The 19,629-nt window shown below is 46.3% G+C and overlaps 1 protein-coding gene across 1 annotated transcript in view; it reads left to right on the forward strand.

Annotated features, from left to right (window-relative positions):
* NOP14 (NOP14 nucleolar protein) overlaps positions 1-19,629 on the forward strand; it is a 297,291-nt gene that overhangs the window by 182,478 nt on the left and 95,184 nt on the right. The window contains exon 9 of the mRNA XM_086964160.1: positions 4,438-4,568. Within this exon, the coding sequence (XP_086820286.1) occupies positions 4,438-4,568 (131 nt within the window). The remainder of the gene's footprint in view (positions 1-4,437; positions 4,569-19,629) is intronic.

Here is a 19,629-nt window from a genome sequence, read left to right on the forward strand (position 1 = left end):
GGAACATTTAACATGTCGCAGTGATTTTGTGGTATATAAATTGACCTGCACTTGTTCATTGTCATACATTGGGAGCACTAAGTTGCAAGCACACCAACGTATCCTGCAACACATACGGGCCATAGTCAACTCGGACATGAACTACCCTGTCGCGCGCCATTTTAAATCAGTGCACGACAAGAAATTAAAAGACCTTAAATATACTCTGTTGTGCTCCGTGGCTAATCCAGGCAGGGGGGGTGATCGAGAAAGACTCCTCCGTCAAAGAGAGGCTTTTTTCATCATTTTGCTCGACACCAGATCCCCCAATGGTCTTAACGCTTTTGATGAATTACATCATTACCTATGAAACTAGTGGTTTTTCCAGAAACGTCATCCTTAATGAACTTTTGTCATTTTCAAGTGTGTGTTTCTTTTGTTATATGTCCAATGGTTTTTTATGATGCCTTTCTTCTGATTGATGAATTTGGTGAATAGGAGGAGGTACTGTTGATTCATGGTGATCCAGAGTCCATATAATGATGATTATTTCAGATACTAACATGATGAATTTACAGCTGGTTTATATACCTATGATATCTGAAATGTTTTTGGTAGTTTCCTTAATATGAGTCCTCTGCTGCTAGTTCGATTCCATGCATTTAACATCTGAAACTTTTTCTGGTCTAATAATTTGTATTTTGTATATATTAGCAATCTTATGATGTCCACTTCATTTTTAGGCCATTTTTTCTACAAGGGAAACCTCAATGTGCACTTGCATATGATTCTTTCTTCTTCTTTTTTCCTTGTTTTGTGGGATTCAACAAACTTCTTTATTTATAAGATGTGAGGGGGGTTCTATTGTTTATACCGTCAACTTTTTTTGATTAGAGAACAACAGAGGGTTCAATGTATTTACCATGAATTTGTTTCCTCCTGTTATGAATTGCTGTATTTGGCCGTTTTGAGCACTATGCTCTAATTGTTTTCAATATTCATTATTATTGGATATTGTTTGTGGACATTTCATCACATTATTTTGATTGCTTATCTACATTGTTAATTTAACCCACGCGACCTGTTTCTTTAGGCGCTTGGGCTTTTATTCACGATTTAAATCACCGCCTACTCCTGACGCGTCATGTGACCAAGCCCCGTTCGCGGGGCGAAACGCGTCATGGAGGGCACTTGCTCTGCACTTACTGCTCAATAAATGCACTGCTGAAAACATATTTTTTGGTGCTGGCTGATGATTCCTCTTTCAACTGGAGTGATTGCTTTGGAGGTCTGCGCCCGTTTGAACTGCGTCCAGAGCAGTTGGGAGTTTTTCTCTATGTATGTATGTATGTGTGTGTGTGTGTGTGTGTGTGTGTGTGTGTGTGTGTGTATATGTATATGTATATGTATATATATATATATATATATATATATATATATGTGTGTGTATATATATGTATATACATACATACATACATACATACCATACCATACCATACCATACCAGCGTTCCCCAGTAGATAGTTATAGTTAGCACCTATTTCCCATAGGAAATCCGCAACATTCTATTTGGAATAACTTTGGCGCCGGTTGACAAATCTTTGCCAAATTTTCAAAACTGGTGGTGAGCTCCGGTCCGCTCCTATCCTCAAAGTCTCTGGGTGATTCGTCAAGCGAGGGCCTAGAAAAAAGGGGGGTCCCAAAATGTGCTTTCCCCATGCAATTTTCCATAGAGACCTTTAGCCGCAGCTACAGCCCGAACTGCTGAACGGAATTGCACCAAATTTGGCAAAGAGGTAGTCCTTAGTTTATATATATATATATATCTACCTACCTACCTACCTACCTACCTACCTACCTTAATCACTTTTACTAGATGTATACCTTTACCACCCATGCTTTTGCTTTGTAATTGCATACGTGGTAAAGGCATATTCGTGGTGAAAGATTGCTTTGTTTAGGTAAGTCATGGTAAATGTATTTTCGTAGTAGTACTGGCATTGTAATGGCACGCGTGGTATTAGTATGTGTTCTAATGTGACCTATTCCAGTAGGACATTACCACTATCCAGATGCAAGAGTACAAGGGCTGTATCGAAGCTTTGGTTTCCAGTAAAACCAAGCCTAGTGCTATGGATAATATCCAATTCTGTCACTATGTGTACCATTTGGCTTGGTACCAAAAGAAACCAGTAATACTGGATTTTAGAATTTTATCCAAATACACATTCACAAACCGCTACGAAACATCTTTTGTTACTCCTCATAAATACTGGCATTTTCTTTCTTTGTTCCTTATTTATCAAAAATACTAGCAGCCCGTCCGACCTTGTCCGGGAGCAACAGGCTTCCCCGACCCCCGCCCGCCCTGACATTTTCCAGCAGCCCGGGCCCCCGCCCAGCCTGTCCCCCACCTGCCCCGACCCCCGCCTGCCCCGACCCCCGCCTGCCCCGACATGAGTCCCCTTACCTCAGCCGCCGCTCCTCCTGCCTGTCCGCTGCTGATATACTGCTTTAAATATGTCTGTTCTTCTTTGCAGAGGTGTACAGCTGACCAATCCGTTCTACAGAGTGTACATTGGCTGGGAAAGCTTACATCATAGCTAATGTTTTTGGTCTAGAGGTGTGTTAATGATTGCTGTTTCACCATAAAAACACGGGATCATTCTCTTTTGTCCTGCAGCCCGGGCCCCCGCCCACCCCGTCCCCCGCCTGCCCCGACATGGGTACCCTTACCTCAGCCGCCGCTCCTCTCACCTGTACGCTGCTCGCACCGCCGCTGGCCTGTCCGCTGCTCCTCACGTCACCGCTCCTCCCCTGCGCCATGTCCGCCGCTCCTCATCGCGCTCCTGGACGCCGCTCCTCCCCGCGCTCCTGACGTGAGCACGCACTTCGGAGGGACTACTTTTTTGTTTACTGTAAATGTTTTAAATAACGTTTTTTTTCATTTATATAGCCTATAACCATCTACACACCCTGACGATTCCAACTGTGTATCGGTGTGTGGATTGGAGCTGTGGTTCCCGAGTTTACCCGCCTCAAAGGCTGAAAGTTCTTCCTTTATTATAGTAGTATAGATTAGGAAATTGTTTCTACTGAAACCATCAGAACCGTTTAACTTTAATTTTAAAAAGTCTTTGGCACGAATGATATTATGAGGAATTGATGATCAAATTATCTCCATAATGTATGTACCCTGATGAAGGACATATTCAGTGTAGGCTTGCTGAAATGCAGCTGACTATTTTAATTCTATACTTCTTTTCCTCTTTAAGTCTGAATTAGAGATAGGTGTGGCATATATGGTCATGATGATGTTTTGGGGTTATGTGAAATCTGTGTCTGAAATATTTGTCAAGCTTATGCATTATTTATTTTCAATTTGTAATACACTTAGCAAGTAAATGTAGTTTAAAGTTAAGTATTCTTTTTCACTTACATTTTCACATGTGAATGAAATCTATTGCATACGGTAGCTTTCTTGTCCGTTGTTGAGATCGATGAAGACGTTTTTCTACCCTTTAGTTCTTGAATTCATAATTATACATGTCTTTGTAAGTCTGTGTTCACTTAGTAGTTGGTGTTAAATATAATTAATTTCTCTTTTCCAGTTAAATAGTTGAATCCATGAGAGATCATTACAATGTTGGGTTGTACAATATAGCTGTCTCCATATTGATAGTAACCTAATATAAATGTATTGGTATGTATAGTCCTGGTTGATTGTACTGTGTCCGCTTCCACTCTGGATACAAGTATTAACTTGTGACTATTCCATGTCATCACATTTCTTTGGCATCTTAGTTTTCGTATCTAACATTTTTTGCAGAATTTAACTTTCCCGTAAACAGACTGAGCATGGGCATAACTGAAGAAGGATTTTCTCACCCATTATCTCCTGCTGCACTTGGCAAATGTCTATTTGTGGCAGGTTATTCTCACTGTTGAATCTTCTGTTTGACCCTTTTTCAGTTTTATATAGCGTATACCTGTCCCGGGGCATCAAATCACTTTTCATTACAACCAGACATTACACATTGTATTTTCGGCACAGGGAGGTTGAGTGATTTACCCAAAATTACCTGACTTTGAGTTTAAGTCGGGATACAAACCTACTTTCCCAGTTCGAAAGTCGGCAGGTCTTGCTGCGCTAGGTGCCTTAGGGTATTGAAATACCACCAAATATTTGAGGAGAAGATGACTTACACTTCCCCAACATACTCCAGGACTAAAATAGTATTTTCTCAAGCCTTCGCATGGTGTTGGGGCACATGCTTGCCATGCCTTTGCCTGCGCAGAAGAAGAGCGACTGTAGAGCGCTGATCGATTGAGAACTCCAACAGATGCTACACCACCTTATCTCTCCTATAAGTTCAAGTTGCTGAGATATTCGCTGCATACTTTTTTTGATTTTTGGATTTGATTGACTTTGTTTTTGTATGCTTTGTTTCACTTCAGCCCCTGAGTCTTCTGAAGATTTAAAAAGTTTACTGGCAGGAAAATCAGTGCAGCAGCAAATGATTATCCTTGAGCGGATCAAGAAGTGCAACCACCCAAGCCTGGCAGTAGGAAACAAAGCCAAGCTGCAGGTATGGCCTTTTTACTTCTCTTTATACTTCTGTAAATGAGTAAACATTTAGTTGTACCCGCCTGCTCTTATTTGTGTTAATAATATTTTGAGCCTGTAATTGTCCTCAACACCATGCACTGTATCCAGCCATGTCTGTTCCAAATATGGGAGAGTAGACCCTTCGAGTGGAGGAGCTGATACTTGAACCATACTGTAAGGACACACTGTGTATGCCCTTCCTAAGTAGCAGGCGTTCCTTCATTTGGATCAGCTCAAATAGTGCCTCTGTCCTATTCTTCTTGCCAGGACTGTACAGAGCATCCATTACATAAGAGTTTTGCCCTGATGGGTTCTACATGTATAATTATTACAATTAATTCTGCACCTGGTTTAGAAAAGAGAGTAAAAAAACATAACAATTGTGTATCTTGAAGGAGTCTGTTCTTGGTGTCTGGTCCTCAGAGTTCCATTGTTCAATGGCTTGTATTTTCACTCACACCACAGTTCAAGTGCAGTTATGGTTACTAGTTAAAACTGGAAAAACACTGAAATGTGCAAGTTGTGGTTAGGACCACAACCCATAACTGGCACAACAGCCATGCAAACTATAAGTCAGCAAATGCAATGTTTGGGACCTTACCCTCAAGCAACAGATGTAGTTATAAATAATCTTACAGGTGAAATAACATATCACATGACCCCTACCATTTCGAAATAGACACCTATGATTGTAGCATTATTTATTAGTTTGAATATGTGTTATTTAATAATATTTTCTTTTACTTATTTATTCGTGTAAATATTATGGGGTCTGTGTTGTAACACTGTTGGAGAGCTTGAAATAATTAAATGAAAGTTTATAAAAAATCTATTCTGGGATCATAAGAGTTGCATGTTGTGTGCAAGTTATGGTTTATGGCTGAGGTTTGTGGATTGTGGTCTAAACCATACCTTCAGGGTTTTTGGTTTGATTTGTGACCATAACTTCACTTTAACTGTGGTTTATTTAGTTAAACCTATAATAAGATGTTATAACCCATAAGTTCACTTTAACCTTAGGATTTCTCATGGAATTTCTGGTTTGGTTTCATAACATACCACATCCAACAGTTTCCTGTGCTCACTCCACCACAAATTGCCAAACATAGCTGTGCAGGAAAAGGCCATGCACAGCAGAGGTTGGTCAAGTGCAGCTGTATAGTTCTGCTGTATAGTGCACCAAATTATTATTAGTATTTTTTTCTCAGTGTCCCAAATCCTGTACCATTTTCCTGAGACCGCAAGACTCTGGGAAGGGCTAAGATTTGTATATCAAGCACAGGATTTGTGAATTACACAATAAATCGTTTTTTTTAATATCAACTCCAGGGCCCTTTTTTGATCAACCTCTTCCCCCAGTGCCCACTCCCCAACAATTACCTGTATCTAGGCTCACTCTGCCTCCCTTGTGCCCCTTTTGTTTTTATTTTTCTGAACATGGTGCTCACAGCACCGGGTTGGAGAATGGTGGGCACAATAGGAAATTTATAGATCGACTACCCAATCTGAGTACAACAGATTTGCAAATCCAAAACCGGATTCTCATATCGGCAAAGCATGATCGGCGAAAAAGTTCCCTACTCTATTGAATGGGAATGCCCCGTGCATATGTACAGTAGTATCCCCTACCCCGAGTGCCCAATTACTAGTCTCTTTTATCTTTAGTAACAGCCTTACACTAATGTAGCGTGTGGGTGAAGATCCATACTTGTACATTGAAGTGAGTACAGCCTTGGGCCTGTCCTTGACTGGAAGGGGTGCACCAAACGCACTTTCCTTAATGGCAGTGCATTATTGTCCCGGGAATTGGTTCTAGTGTGTAAAGCAGTGGTGGTAGAATGGTGTAGTGAAGTAGTGTGGCTCACTGGTTAGAGGCGGCAGACCCGAGAGCAGAGGACGGCCCGGGACCAGGGTTCGATTCCCGGCGCGGCAGGTTTCTGGACCAGGGTCAGCGGACTCGATAATTCTCTCGCCTCGGTGCCCACTCTGATCAGCGATCACACTCGGCAACTCTGGGCATTAGCTTGCCTCATCTTTACTAACGGCCCCACCAGACCGCCGGGGATGCCTGGTCTCACCCTGGAGATACCCATTAAGGGACCATCTCTCAGGGAAGCCAGGAAGGGTTTCGCAGCGGTCGAAGCGCCTTGGGACCCTACGGGTAAGTAGTGCGCTATATAAATGCCTATACATACATTTAATCCTGCATTGTGACCAGCAGCACGTGTATGGTTGATGTATTGTATTTTATTGTAATTGCATTTATATAGCGCTTACTACCCCATACGAGGCGTCAAAGCGCTTTTTTGGCGAGTAGCACGCTACTCCGGGACCCATAGACGATTAGTGTTGAATTAGTATAGTGAAACATGCAAGTACATTTTAACTCCTTCCATGCTCATGACGAGCTCAGCTCGTCATGAGGCACAGCGGAGCTGCACTCATGACGAACGGAGCTCGTCATGAACAATGGAAAATCTGGGATCCCAGCACCGGGGGGGAAAACCCTTAGCAGCCATGGAGTTAAGGGGTGGATAGGTTAGTCACTTATTTGGATTTGGAATGATAGCAGAAGGATAGAGTAGAACAAAGGTTTGTATTTATATAGCGCTTGTTGACGCACGTCATTCAGGAAGCCTACAAAGGATTTGTGGTGAATTAATATGGAGAAATATGAAGTAATTTCAGTGGTGGATATTAGTCAGTTACTTGGAGTGAGAAGGATAGCGGAGGGATAAAAGGGGAAGAAAGATTTGCATTCATATAGCACTTGTTACCCCTGTTGGATGTTGAATCGCTTTTTCTGGCGAGTAGCACACCACTCCAGAACCCATAAAGGATTACTGTTGAAAATTAGTATAGTAAAAAAAAAATAAAGTAATTTGAGTAGTGGATATGTTATTCGGTTATTTGGGTAGTATATTAGTATAGTTTAATATGTAATTTGAGAAGTGAACATGTTAGTCTGTTAATTTCGAATGAAAAGCATAGTGGAGGGATAAAAGAGTAAAATAAATCTTTTTTTTTTAGGTCTTAGCAATAGGAAAAGGCTTTTGGATGAGTAAAATGGAGTATGGGGTATTGCTAAATGAGAAAAAGGGCAGCATTTCTGGCCCTAGTCCTGACCAGTCTCGAACAGGCTCAAGCAACTACCCTTGTCCTCTCCGCCCTTAACAGGCTCAAACAGGCAACTACCCTTGTCCTTTCCGCCCTTCGCCTCGATGCCCGGGCTGAGACGCCCTAACCAGGGCCTTTTATAGCCCTAGTAATCAGGTGACCCCTTCGGCCAATGGGAACCCTAGCCCTAACACTCTCCAATCACAACACTATCCCTAGAACCAATAGGAGACCAGGACCTTGCTGCCAATCTTAGCCCAAGTCCAAACACCTAATCAGTTCAAAAACCCTGAACTGTACGTCCAATAAAGGCCTTAGCCCTACCAGTAGTCCCAACCCAAGTCCAAGCAGCCAATGGTACAGGTAGCCCTAGTCCCTACTTCCAATAGAAATCCTAACCCTACTCTTAGTCCCAAACATAGTCCAACAACCAATCACACCAGAAGCCCTAAATAGCTACTTCCAATTAAAGTCTAACCCTAGCCCTAGTCCCACTCTACTCCCAATAACATAGGAAGCCCTAGTACCTACGTCCAATAGAAACCCTAGCCCTAGTCCCAACCCTACAATGATTGAATCACAGACCCAGAAACAAATCCGAACCCTCAAATACCCAACCAATGAGGAAATTAATCCTAACCCAATAGAAACACGAGATACAACCACCAATCAGTGTACACATGTGTCAACCACTAGCAGACCATATAAGGTCCCAGCAACCTCAGACAAGGTTCGCTGGCCAGGGAGTTGGAAGCTGCTTCTCCTGTTCAGAATCTCCTAGGAAACACAGGCTCAATCCACACGTTGGACTTCTGCAGGTAAAGGCTTCACTAACTCGAAATCTAACAATACTGTTTGAATAAAACTTTACTCCCCCTGCTGCCAAAAAACGAAGTGCACAGGCCCCAGTAAATACAGTTTAAACAGCTCACAGAAGCACCTTCTGATGTAGAATATCCCAGTTGCGGGGGGGGGGAGGCAGGGGGGCTGGCCTCACTGGCTTGTGAACACAAAATGGTGGCTGGGGGTGCACTGTTTTAACACACGGGTCTTAGAACAGAGCAAAGGAGAAATTTGGAGGGAAAACAGATTTGTCCCCAAGGAATGGGAGGAATAAACTACAGAGGTTGGACTGCAAATCCCACAATTCAACACGTTAAATGCAAGCAATCATGGGCAGGGAAAACCACAAGTTTAAAACACAAAACATGTGATGAATTATGCAATCACAGGCAGGTCAAAACTGCAATTTTAAACTGTAACAACCACATGCAAAGACAGTAATGACAGAAAGGGAAAATCGTTTTTTAAACAACTTTTGTTTTGGGAAGAGAAGGCACTAGTCTGTCTCCTTACCACTTCCTGGACTCTGCTCACTGTAAAGGAGGTAGCCCCTGGCCAGTTCATGTACGCAAGATGGTGAGGTTATTTTCTCATACATTGGAAGTGTTTTGCGGACATTCCTGAGACTGGAGGGAGTGGCGCTAGACATGAAGTAGGGAAAGAAGAGACCATCTTTCCCGTAGCAATTCATTAAGATGTTTTTGGTACAGACTGCTGCTGATCAGTCGTCCTGCATGCTACCATTCGGCGCGTGTTTGGGTGAAGGAAGGGCATGCATCACCTGTTGCTGAGTGTGTGAAGGGTCCTTTAGAGAGGCATAGCTCTTCCTCATCACTGTCCTTGTGGCTGTTGATGGTCAGGTCCAAAATGCCCACACCTTTTTATGCCTCTGGTGCATCTTTTGTGGGTGCTCCAACCTGGCGAAGACCCCGCTTTTTGGATCATCACTCTAAGCAAAGGCTCAGACTGGAAGACATCCTGAGAGGAGCATATGAAAGGGAACGGTTCCAACCCAATTCTGAATTTGCAGAAAGACAATACATATCTCCTGTCCACTTTACACTTATCAGAATGAGACCTGTTGGCTCAAAAACGATTCCAGTTTTAATTTCTCTGTCCAAGCAGGGGGTGCTCCACAGAGTAGCAAAAGGACTGCTGCACAATCTTTTAAAGCCAAACCTTCACGAGGAGGTGACTTCCAGTGTAGGCAAGTGCATTTGACCCTGGTGCTGTGTATTTCTCTAACAAAGGCTCAAGAGAGCATCACTGGCGTGCTCCTGGCTCAAAACCGGTTTCCTTGCTGAAGCAGAGGATCTGTGGCACTGTCGAAGTGTTCCTGAGAGGGTTTCCCTGTCAGTCTGACCCGTATTCCATGCACTTGGCCTTGGTGCGCACAAGCGGTCGTCGCTGCTGAAGGAGGCATTTTTGCCAAGCCTGTGGCACTACCCAGGTGTACCCAAATGGCTAGCCCAACTGCTTGTGCAAACGTGTGCTCGGGCGGACTACACTGCTGTAAGTAAAGCTGCTGCCTCAAAACACTTGACCGGTGTATGCTCAAGTAACTGCAGCTGCCTGAGGCACTGACTGGATGTGTGCCTATTTGGACTAGGCCGCTGCTGAACTGCGTTTATTAGTTCACCTGTTTCAATGTAATTAAAGGGCCACATTTATATATTTATAGTGTGTGTGTATAGATTGTCTGTAATTATGGTGAATTTGGTTGGGTTACCTTTCACTAATCTACTAACTATTAACCTCTAATCCAGGGTTCCAGAGTAGTGTACTACTTGCCACAAGCGCTTCAACACCTTGTGAAAGGGTAATAAGCACTATATAAATATCAATCTCATAGAGACATCTAGCCACAGATTCCTTACCTTTGAACTTTCAGGCTGGATCCAGAAGATTTTCGATAGCAGTAGCCCTGCGCCGGTAGGCGGTATCGGTCGATTCCGCGTGATGTGCCCTGATGACGGTTCTACCTGCGGCAGCCAGCGCCTATCCGTTGAAGAGAGCTACCGGCAGTCACTTTCAACTGTTTTTTTTACCTTTTGTGAACTCCTTTTGGTGTGTTAGGGTGTCCAGTAGGAAGGTTTCGCCATGTCGGTAACTGACCCCCCACCTCTTATGTCTCCGGTGCCTGAGCGTGATCACAACACAAAGTGGTGCTTATTGCTGGGCCATGGCGCCGAAGACTTTGAGAGAGTGGTCCCTGAAGCTGCTCGCACTGCGGAGGTCGCCTCGTTGATCTCGCTCCCAGTCGAGAGGAAGGTTCTAGCATCTCTCCAGGGTCTCGGAGTGCTGTTCGTTGAAGTCATCAGGTGAAAGGGACTACAAGAAGCACAAAAAGTCGAAGCGTGGTTCTACTTTGTCCCATCTGCAATGCAGCGAGACAGAGGTGCCTCCACATTCTAGGCCCGCTCCGCTGAGCGGGCACCTGGGTCGACTCTGCATCTCCTTGCCTTTCCAGGGACAGGAGGAAACCCCGCCCAACTCAAGGAGTTTTACGATGCCATGTTTAAGTGCATGACTCTGCCGGCGCGCCCTTGGGCCCCGCAGGCCCAGGTGAAGGAGATCAATTGAGTCTTGCATCTCCTGTTGGACCCGTTCCTGGGTCCGGACCGGCACCGGTCGCACCTCCACAGCAACCTTCCCCAGTACAGTGTCGGACGCCGTGGTCTTCTTCGGTGCCAGCGCCTCCCCATTCTCATTCCCGATGCTACGGAGCCGGTCTGGCGTTCACCGACGCGGAGGACAGCTCAATGAAGATGTACGGCTTCATACCATCTAACCGGCTCTTTCTGAAGGTTTGGTTCGGATGAAGAGGATTGGTAGGGGGAACTCTCGCAGCCTCAGGGCATGGACTGGTATGATGAACTCAGTAATGCCAGTGGCCTGGACACCTCCATAGATTCTGGCAAGCTGTCTCCCCTAACCTGGCTACGGAGGAGGGGGGCGTCGTTTGCTATGGTGGTGCGTAGTGTAGGAAGGTGGATACCTGACTATGGTTGCCCCCAACTTTTTGCCTGGTGTTTTGCTGGTTTTCCGACTTAGTTGACCTGGGACCCTGCTATTCAGGGCCCCAGGCCTACTGCTCTCTCTGTAAAATGGATTCCATGTACCTTAGGTACATATCTAATTGGATACTGAGTCACCTTATCAGTCCCTGTACAGTGTACCTTAGGTACCCAGGGCATAGGTGTACCCAGGGCCTACCAGGGGCTGCAGCATGTATTATGCCACCTCTGGCTGGCCATCCAAATCTGACACAACTTGCTGCACGACAGCTGGGGCAGGGTGGTGTAATCACCCTTTGCTTTAGATATAGTATCCCTATATCTAACCCTAAAATGGACACATGTATTCCTATCAGTCACTCCTATGGCAGGCCTTATCAATCCTGAAGGCAGAGTGCTTGGATTTATGTGAGATGGTGCTCTGGCATGAGCTGAGCCCGTTTGCAGCGTGCGGAACCAAGTCCTAATAGCTGTTCCATGATAACGCGTACCATATACTCTTAAGTGCCTTATAATCCTCGCGGTTATTTGCCAACTTTGGTATCGCTCTATCAAAACATGTCGAGTAAGGTGTCATACGAATTGGAATACTAACCCCTCGCCAATTCTGGCGACGGGGTTAGCATTCCACCCTTCTAGAGGGACACAACATGTATGTAACTGTGAACCCCGGTTAAAGTTAACTCGAGCTTCAGCATCACAAAATGGATGCTGCCACCACAGACACAAGTCTGACCTCCTGCTGCTGGGAGTCCTTCCAGCGAGGAGAGCTTGGACAAGGGGTTTCCTGTCAGGGGCGGTGCTAGCACCATCCCAGACAGGGTTTTGTGTATCCCAGGTAGGCAGGGCTGAGAGGAAGGTGACTGCAAGTGGCACCTCGGTGCTCACTGTGCATATGCCGGCTTGAACTAGTTCCAGGGGCACACCAGCCCCTGAGCTGGGGAAAGTCCGGACAGGGGAGAGGGGTGTAACCCCCCCCCTTCCTGGTCCCACCCATGGGCAGGACCTAGTCGCGTGCCAGCCCCTTTCCTTAGTATAAAGGTAGGAGCGGGCCCCCTTCCCAAATTAGATAATTCTGAATCTTGACTACTTCCCACGAAAGAACTCTTGAACCTTTCTGAAGACTCTCCCTTGTGGCTAAGGAGTAGCCACCCTGCACCAGCTGGCACCATCTAAGCGCATGCGGTTTGCTACAAGTCCATCCTCCGGATCAAGACTGCCCAGCTCGACGAGAACCGGATTCCCTGCCATCTCTGACCTCTACCTACATCATCAGCCCAGCTGAGATTCGTGGGTGTGACGAGACCCGAGGGACCGGCCATCTTCAGAACCTGCACGACGCTTATCCAGCACGACCGCCGAGGGATCCTCGAGTGAGTGCTTTGGGGTTTGAGAAGCCCTAACCCTGAGCAGCTCCAGCACCGAAGTCCAGCCCCCCAGCATCCACGAGATCTGCGTGGGGCCCTTCTGCTCTTTGCTGCTCACCGCGTTGTCCGACCACTTGCCTGCTGGCTTGTAGCCCTCTTGACGACGAACCACGACACTTCCATCGCTGGTCTGGTTGCTCCAGGCTGGCCCTTGCTCCCCTCCAACAGAGGAGCACCCCGGACCCTCCTGGTCCACTCCAGGCGCCATTTTGAGTCCACTGCGTGGGCTTGCATTTGCCAAGAGTTGTTGCCCCAATCCTGGGTCCAGCATCGCCGACAGCAGATACCTTCATGGGACAGCTCGCACCTCCATCCTGGTCGCCGACAACGCCTCCTGGTCCGAGAGACTGCAGAGCCCAGCGTCGCCTACTCACCTGGTCGAGGTGACTTCACCCGGTGCCATCCTGGTGCCCACCTAATCACTGGCTAGTGATTAAGAACTGAGTTCCCTCTGCTTCCAGGTCGTCTCCATCACCGATCCAGGCTTGGATCACATCGAACTTCATCACTGGTCGCCTGCCAGCAACTTCTTCTTTCAGGCTCCATAGAATGTAACGAGGATTCCGACATCTTTTGAACCCTATGCAGCCGCAGCCCCTGGGCTAGGTAACCTGAGCATTTCGGTGCTCCAGCGTAGGTTCACTATCTAAGTGTCCAGATCCTTTTTCGTTTTCAGCCTAACTAGTCGGATTCGTCTGATAACTGTAACTTTACGAGATACTAGTATCCATAGACTTTGTCCCGCATCCCGCGTGAGAGTGCACACTCTGCACCCGATCTCCCTAGGCCTCCTGCTCCTAACCTGAAGGTTAAGTAGTGTAGTCCTAGCGATCCTGAAGCCTCTGGATCTTGTTACTTACCTGCTAGTATTTCGCATTCCACTTTTGTAGTATATGGTTTTTCGTGCCCCTCGGGCATTTTGTGTAAATTGTGCAACTTAAAGTATTTTCTTAAGAGTTTTGTTATGTGCTTAGCTCTCTGACTCATAAAGAGATCAGGGTAGACTTGTTATAAATAAATATCCTTTTATTTTCATAACAACTTGTGTGGTGTCCTTTCACTTGGTGTTCAAGGGGTATATGTGATGGTATAACAGCTGGCTTAACACGCCCTCTAGAGTTTAGCCTAAAGACTGCTCTTGTCCATGCTACTAGGATAGCTGGTCTATAAGGTTGACTTACAACCAATCATCAATAAGGGTCGTTTGGAATGATACATAGTGATCACTAGAATAGTGAGCACTGCATATCAGGCCAACTTCTCACACGTAGGTCTGCAGAGGTCCTGGACCTGCAGCTTCTTACAGTGGCTGTCAAGATGAATGTCCTGACATCGGAATGCAGCCTGGTGTCTCCTCATCTGACCCCTTGCTGCCTTTTAACAAGACCTTAACGGACATTCTTCTGGGCACCTGGTCCAAATCCAGCACAGTGGCTCCTGTGAATAAAACAATTGCTCGCCATCACCCTGCAACGGGCGATACAGTTTTTTTCAACTCCCAAAGCTTGGTGATCCAGGCTTCCACTTTCCGTGGCGTGTACCCTTCCGCCTTTCCGGACAGGAAATCCAAACGGCTGGAGACCTTTGGAAAGAAAAGATTCTTTTCTAGCAGCCTTGAATTGCGGTTGGTGAACACCTCATGCCTTTTGGGCTGGTACTCGCATTCTATATGTGATACAGTTGCGCAGGTGCTGCCTAGAGTCTCGTAGGAGGCCCAGATCCTGCACTCCCAAGCAACATCAGACGGAAGAGACGCAGCAAAGTTCGCATTCGCTGTGGCTTCAACACAACAGACTCGCTTGGCAGAGCAATTTCTTCCACGGTGGCCATCAGGCGCCATGCTTGGCTGAGAACATCTGGCTTTTCGGGGATGGCCAAGCAAACCTCATGGACATCCCATTTGATGTCTTGTGACTCTTCGAAGACCAGGCTGGCGCGACATCACCTCAGGCAGGTGGGTGTTGCAGATCATCTGAAGGGGATACTCCCTCCCCTTCGGGGCTACCCCTCGGTCTATGCCTCCAACTCAAGACCGGCTGACGGAGGAGCATCTAGCGCTGCTCTGCGAGGAAGTCAAGGTTCTCTTGGCCAAGGGAGCTATAGAGAGCGTTCCTTAGCCAGAAATAGGCTGTGGTTGCTATTCTAGCTATTTCCTGGTTCCAAAAAAAGAACGGAGGCCTCCGTCCAATCCTCGACCTCCGAGCCCTCAACTATTTCCTTAAGAAGGAGAAATTCAAGATGCTCACTCTGGCTCAGGTACTGTCTGCCCTAGACCAGGGAGACTAGATGTTATCATTGGACTTGCAGGACACCTATTTCCACATTCCAGTCTTGTCGGCCCATCGTCGCCACCTGCAGTTTACAGTGGGCTAGGAGCACTTTCAGTTTGCTGCGTTCCCTTTTGGCCTAGCCAGTGTCCTGCAGGTGTTCACCAAGGGGATGGCGGTGGTTGCGACTAATCTGTGGCTATCAGGGGTTGCAGTCTTCCCCTATCTCAACGCCTGGTTGTTGAAGGCAGGCTCGTGCCAAGCAGCCGTCTCCCATCTCCAGACTATGGCGAACCTCTAGCATTCACCAGGGTTCACTATCAACGTGCTGAATTCACACCTGACTCCCTCTCAGACGCTCCCCTTCATCGAAGCAGTTCTGGACATGGTGCAGTTTCAGGCTTATCCTCCCGAGCGACGAGTCCAGTATATTTGGGCTATGACACCGATATATCAGCCTCTATCCTGAATTTTGGTGAGTGGTTCTGAGGCTGTTGGGCCTCATGGCCTATTGCATCCTTCTTGTAGACCAAGCCAGATGACACATGCAGGCTCTTCAATGGGACCTGAAATTCCAATGGGCGTATCATTTGGGAAATCTCACCCACTTGGTCCAAATCTCGGAGGACACTGCGAAAGACCTGCAGTAGTGGCTATCAAACTGGCTGGCACTAAAAGCCTTCTTGCCGTCCATCAAGGGGAGGCTAGTTCAGGTGTTCCCAGACAACACGACCGCCATTTGGTACTTGAACAAGCAAGACATTTCCCTGATGGCTCAGCATCTGTCCGGTTGTCTGAACGCCAGAGCGGACGAACTCAGCTGAAGGCGCCTAGCGTATCACGAGTGGTGTCTACTTCCAAAGGTGGCACAAGGACTCTTTCAGCAGTGGGGAGAGCCTTGTTGGATCTGTTTGCCTACGTAGAGAATGCGCAATGTCAGCATTTTTGTGCGCTGGAGTTTCTGTGGCGGCTCTCGCTCAGCAACGCTTTTCGTCACAAGTGGACATCCCGCCACCTGTACGCCATTCCGCCCATACCACTACTTCCCAAAGTGCTCAAGAAGATCAGGAGTGACTGTGAACAAGACATTCTTGTGGCTCTGGACTAGGCATGGAGAGTCTGGTATTCCGAACTACTAGCAATGGGCATCAATCTTCCTATCGGGCCCCTTCAGGAAGAACTCCTATCGCAGCAGCAGAGGAGGTTTCTCCACCTAAACCTGTCCACTCTCTTGCTTGAGAGGCGACAGCTGACCCATTTCGACCTTCCTCACGAAGTCTTTGATGTTATTTTGGCAGCCAGGCGTCCCTCCACGAAGTTGTTGTACGCCTGCCGATGGTCCAAATGTTGTAACTATTGTCCAGAACAGTCTATTGACCCTCTATCTGTATCTTTATCTTATATCCTCCTGTTCATACTTTCCTTGGCCCAGCAGCGCTCTGCTCTGGGCACCTTGAAGGGCTATCTTACAGCCCTTTCCTCTGTTCTTCGGCTGCCTGATCAGCCTTCACTTTTCAAATCCTCTCTGGTGCAGAGATTCTTGAAGGGGTTAACCCACTTGTTTCCCCCTTCACCGTTCCACAGTGGGGCCTTAATTTGGTTCTCACCTTTCTGACATGTGCACAGTTTGAGCCACTGCACAACTGCCTTGTACGGCTGCTCACCAACAAAACAGCCTTCTTAGTGGCAATAACCTCTGCCAGGAGATTGAGCGAACTGCAGGCACCGTCATCACAGCCTCCTTACCTGACTGCCTTCCCAGATAAAGTGGTGCTCCACACGAGGGCATCTTTTCTACATAAGGTGGTAACACCCTTTCATATGGGGCAGTCGGTTACTTTACCCACTTTTTATGCACCTCAGCACCTTTCAAAGGAAGAGGAGCGTCTTCATCGTCTGGACCCAAAAAGGGCATTATCGTTCTACCTCGAGCGAACCAAAGAGTTCCGGGTGGATGACTCACTATTTATAGGGTTTGTGGGAGCAAAGAAAGGGAGTGCTGTCCAAAAGAGGACTATATCCTGCCAGGTTACCCTCTGTATCTGTACCCATTCCACCAGGGCAAAAGCAGTCACCACGGCTCTCCAGCATGGTGTTTCCGTTTGGACATCTGCCAAGCGGCCACATGAGCATCTCTGCACACATTTGCCAGACACTGCTGACTGAATTCCCAGGTTCGCAGAGAAGGCCTTTTTTTTCGATCTGTCTTGCAGGACTTGCTGATCTAAACCTTTCCGCAGTCCCTCTTCCGGGGATGGCATTGTTCGGATATCTGTTTAAAAGGTAAGGAATCTGCGGGTAGATGTCTCTATCAGATAGACAAGTTACTTAACTTTGGTAATGCCTTATCTGGTAGAGACATGATCTAGCCGCTGATCCCTTACCGACTCACCTATCCTCACTGTGGATTGGTTCTAGTGTTGAGGGCTTTTCCCTTCAGGGCCCTAGTTGCATTTTTCAACACACCACGGTCAGTCACTTAATGGATTTGCATTTCTGGCTTGGAAAGTCGTGAAGAAGTACTGACGTCAGTGCGCCGGAGTGGCGGTTACATTGACGAGGTTACGATGACGACGACTAACAAAGCGCCTATGACGGCACGTGGAGTCGACCGATGCCACTTACCGACACGCAGGGGTACTGCTATCAAAAATCTTCCAGATCCAGCCTGACGCCTGGAAGTTTAAAGGTAAGAAATCCACGACTAGATCCTGTTTCTACCAGACAAGGCGTTACTGAAGGTAAGTAACTTGTCCTTACCAATTAGTTATCTTTGATAATTTTGCTCCAGTTTCATGAATTACACAAAATGTTTCCGAGGATATGGATGAGCTTAGCCTTCGAAAGTTTTATGCAGATTGGTTGGGGGCTGGCTGACTATTAGAGTATCCAAAACTTTCTGTAAATACATTTCAATTTTGGATTCGAAGTTCCTTCAGAAATATTGCTTGACAATAGCCTAAACACTGTCTAGATACGCACCAAATGTAGATCTTAAGCTAGCGCCTGACCTAAATAGATTTTTTTCCCCAGTTTACTTAATTTCATCCCTGAAAATAGAATAATGTTGATAGTTTGGGTTGTCAATCAATTTGTGGACTGAAATGTGAATAGAATCTTGGAATCCAGCCAAGCGTGAAGACCTAATTATGTTTTGCCCACTAAGCCATTTCCTGGTTTGCAGAGCCTATTACCGGAATACATTCTATGGAGCCATGTGAGAAAAAGGGAATATTTACAGTTCTCCATTAACCAGGGTAAAACAATGTTCTTTGAAGGGGTGCCGATCAAATATGCTTTTCAAGTAATAGAAGGCCATGCTTGTAGCACTCTGCCCAAGAGGCATCAGGAAGATATAAAAGACATGGTGCACAAATGAAGTACATAATTACAGATTACTATGAATTCCCACATTCTTTTCTGATCATAGCACAGCTGAAATTACTATTGGCCTCTGATATGATGTCACATCCATGAGATCAGTGATATCGCAAATGCCTTTATTGGGAAATAAAAGGTGGCACCTCTTTAGGAAACTAACACTTGTCTTTGTAGAGATTACACAGCATTTAAATGCTACAGTTCAATTGACAGCCAACAGATATCTTCGCTGAGATTACCTGGAATCACTAGGTTCTCCAGTTGGAGAAATGTTCAAAGTTTGTTAAACACCATGTGGTTTCCACAAAGCAAATGAAATGAGAATCATAATGTGCATGTCTTGGGTCCTTAATGAGGGAACAGTAATTAATAGCGGTTGTTGCCACATAGATGCAGGCAATAAAGCTATTAACATCTGTCCCTTACTCCAGAACATCATGGCAAAGGGACAACCACATTTCTTTTCTATACATCTCTTGTATCTCTCCAGGTGCTGCTGCTGAAAGAAACACCACTCCCCCTTGCCTGTTACATGATGCTGGCTCCACCAGTTGCCTTGCTGAAAGCAAGCCTGGTCAAGCACAGACATAGACAAAAATGTTTACTTTTCTCTACTTCTGTGGTTGATCAGTCTTGCTTCCACAAGGCAACTGGTGGAGCAGTATCACGTACCAGGGATTTGCGAGCGACTTTGCAGCAGAACTTGGAGAAAAGGAAAGGCTGGCTCTTTAAGCAGAGTTCCACCATGCTTCTGTGGCACACCGGAAGGATATTAGGAGCTGGCAGCCACTGAATCCTTCTTGATGAGGCCATTGATGGTAGTTGTAGTCCACAAAGGGAGCATTCTAATTGAGTGTCTAGCTCCCAGTGTTCCTCTTCAGGTGTTTGTAGGCAAGTGGCTCTATATATATACTGGACCAAAGTAAGGTGCAGTGTGTGTATAGAGTTCCCAGTCCCCAGAGGTGTGGCAGAGGCTAAAGTTACATATA

The sequence above is a fragment of the Lissotriton vulgaris genome, chromosome 3_2 (genome assembly GCF_964263255.1).
Source record: "Lissotriton vulgaris chromosome 3_2, aLisVul1.2, whole genome shotgun sequence".
Taxonomy (NCBI): Eukaryota; Metazoa; Chordata; class Amphibia; order Caudata; family Salamandridae; genus Lissotriton; species Lissotriton vulgaris.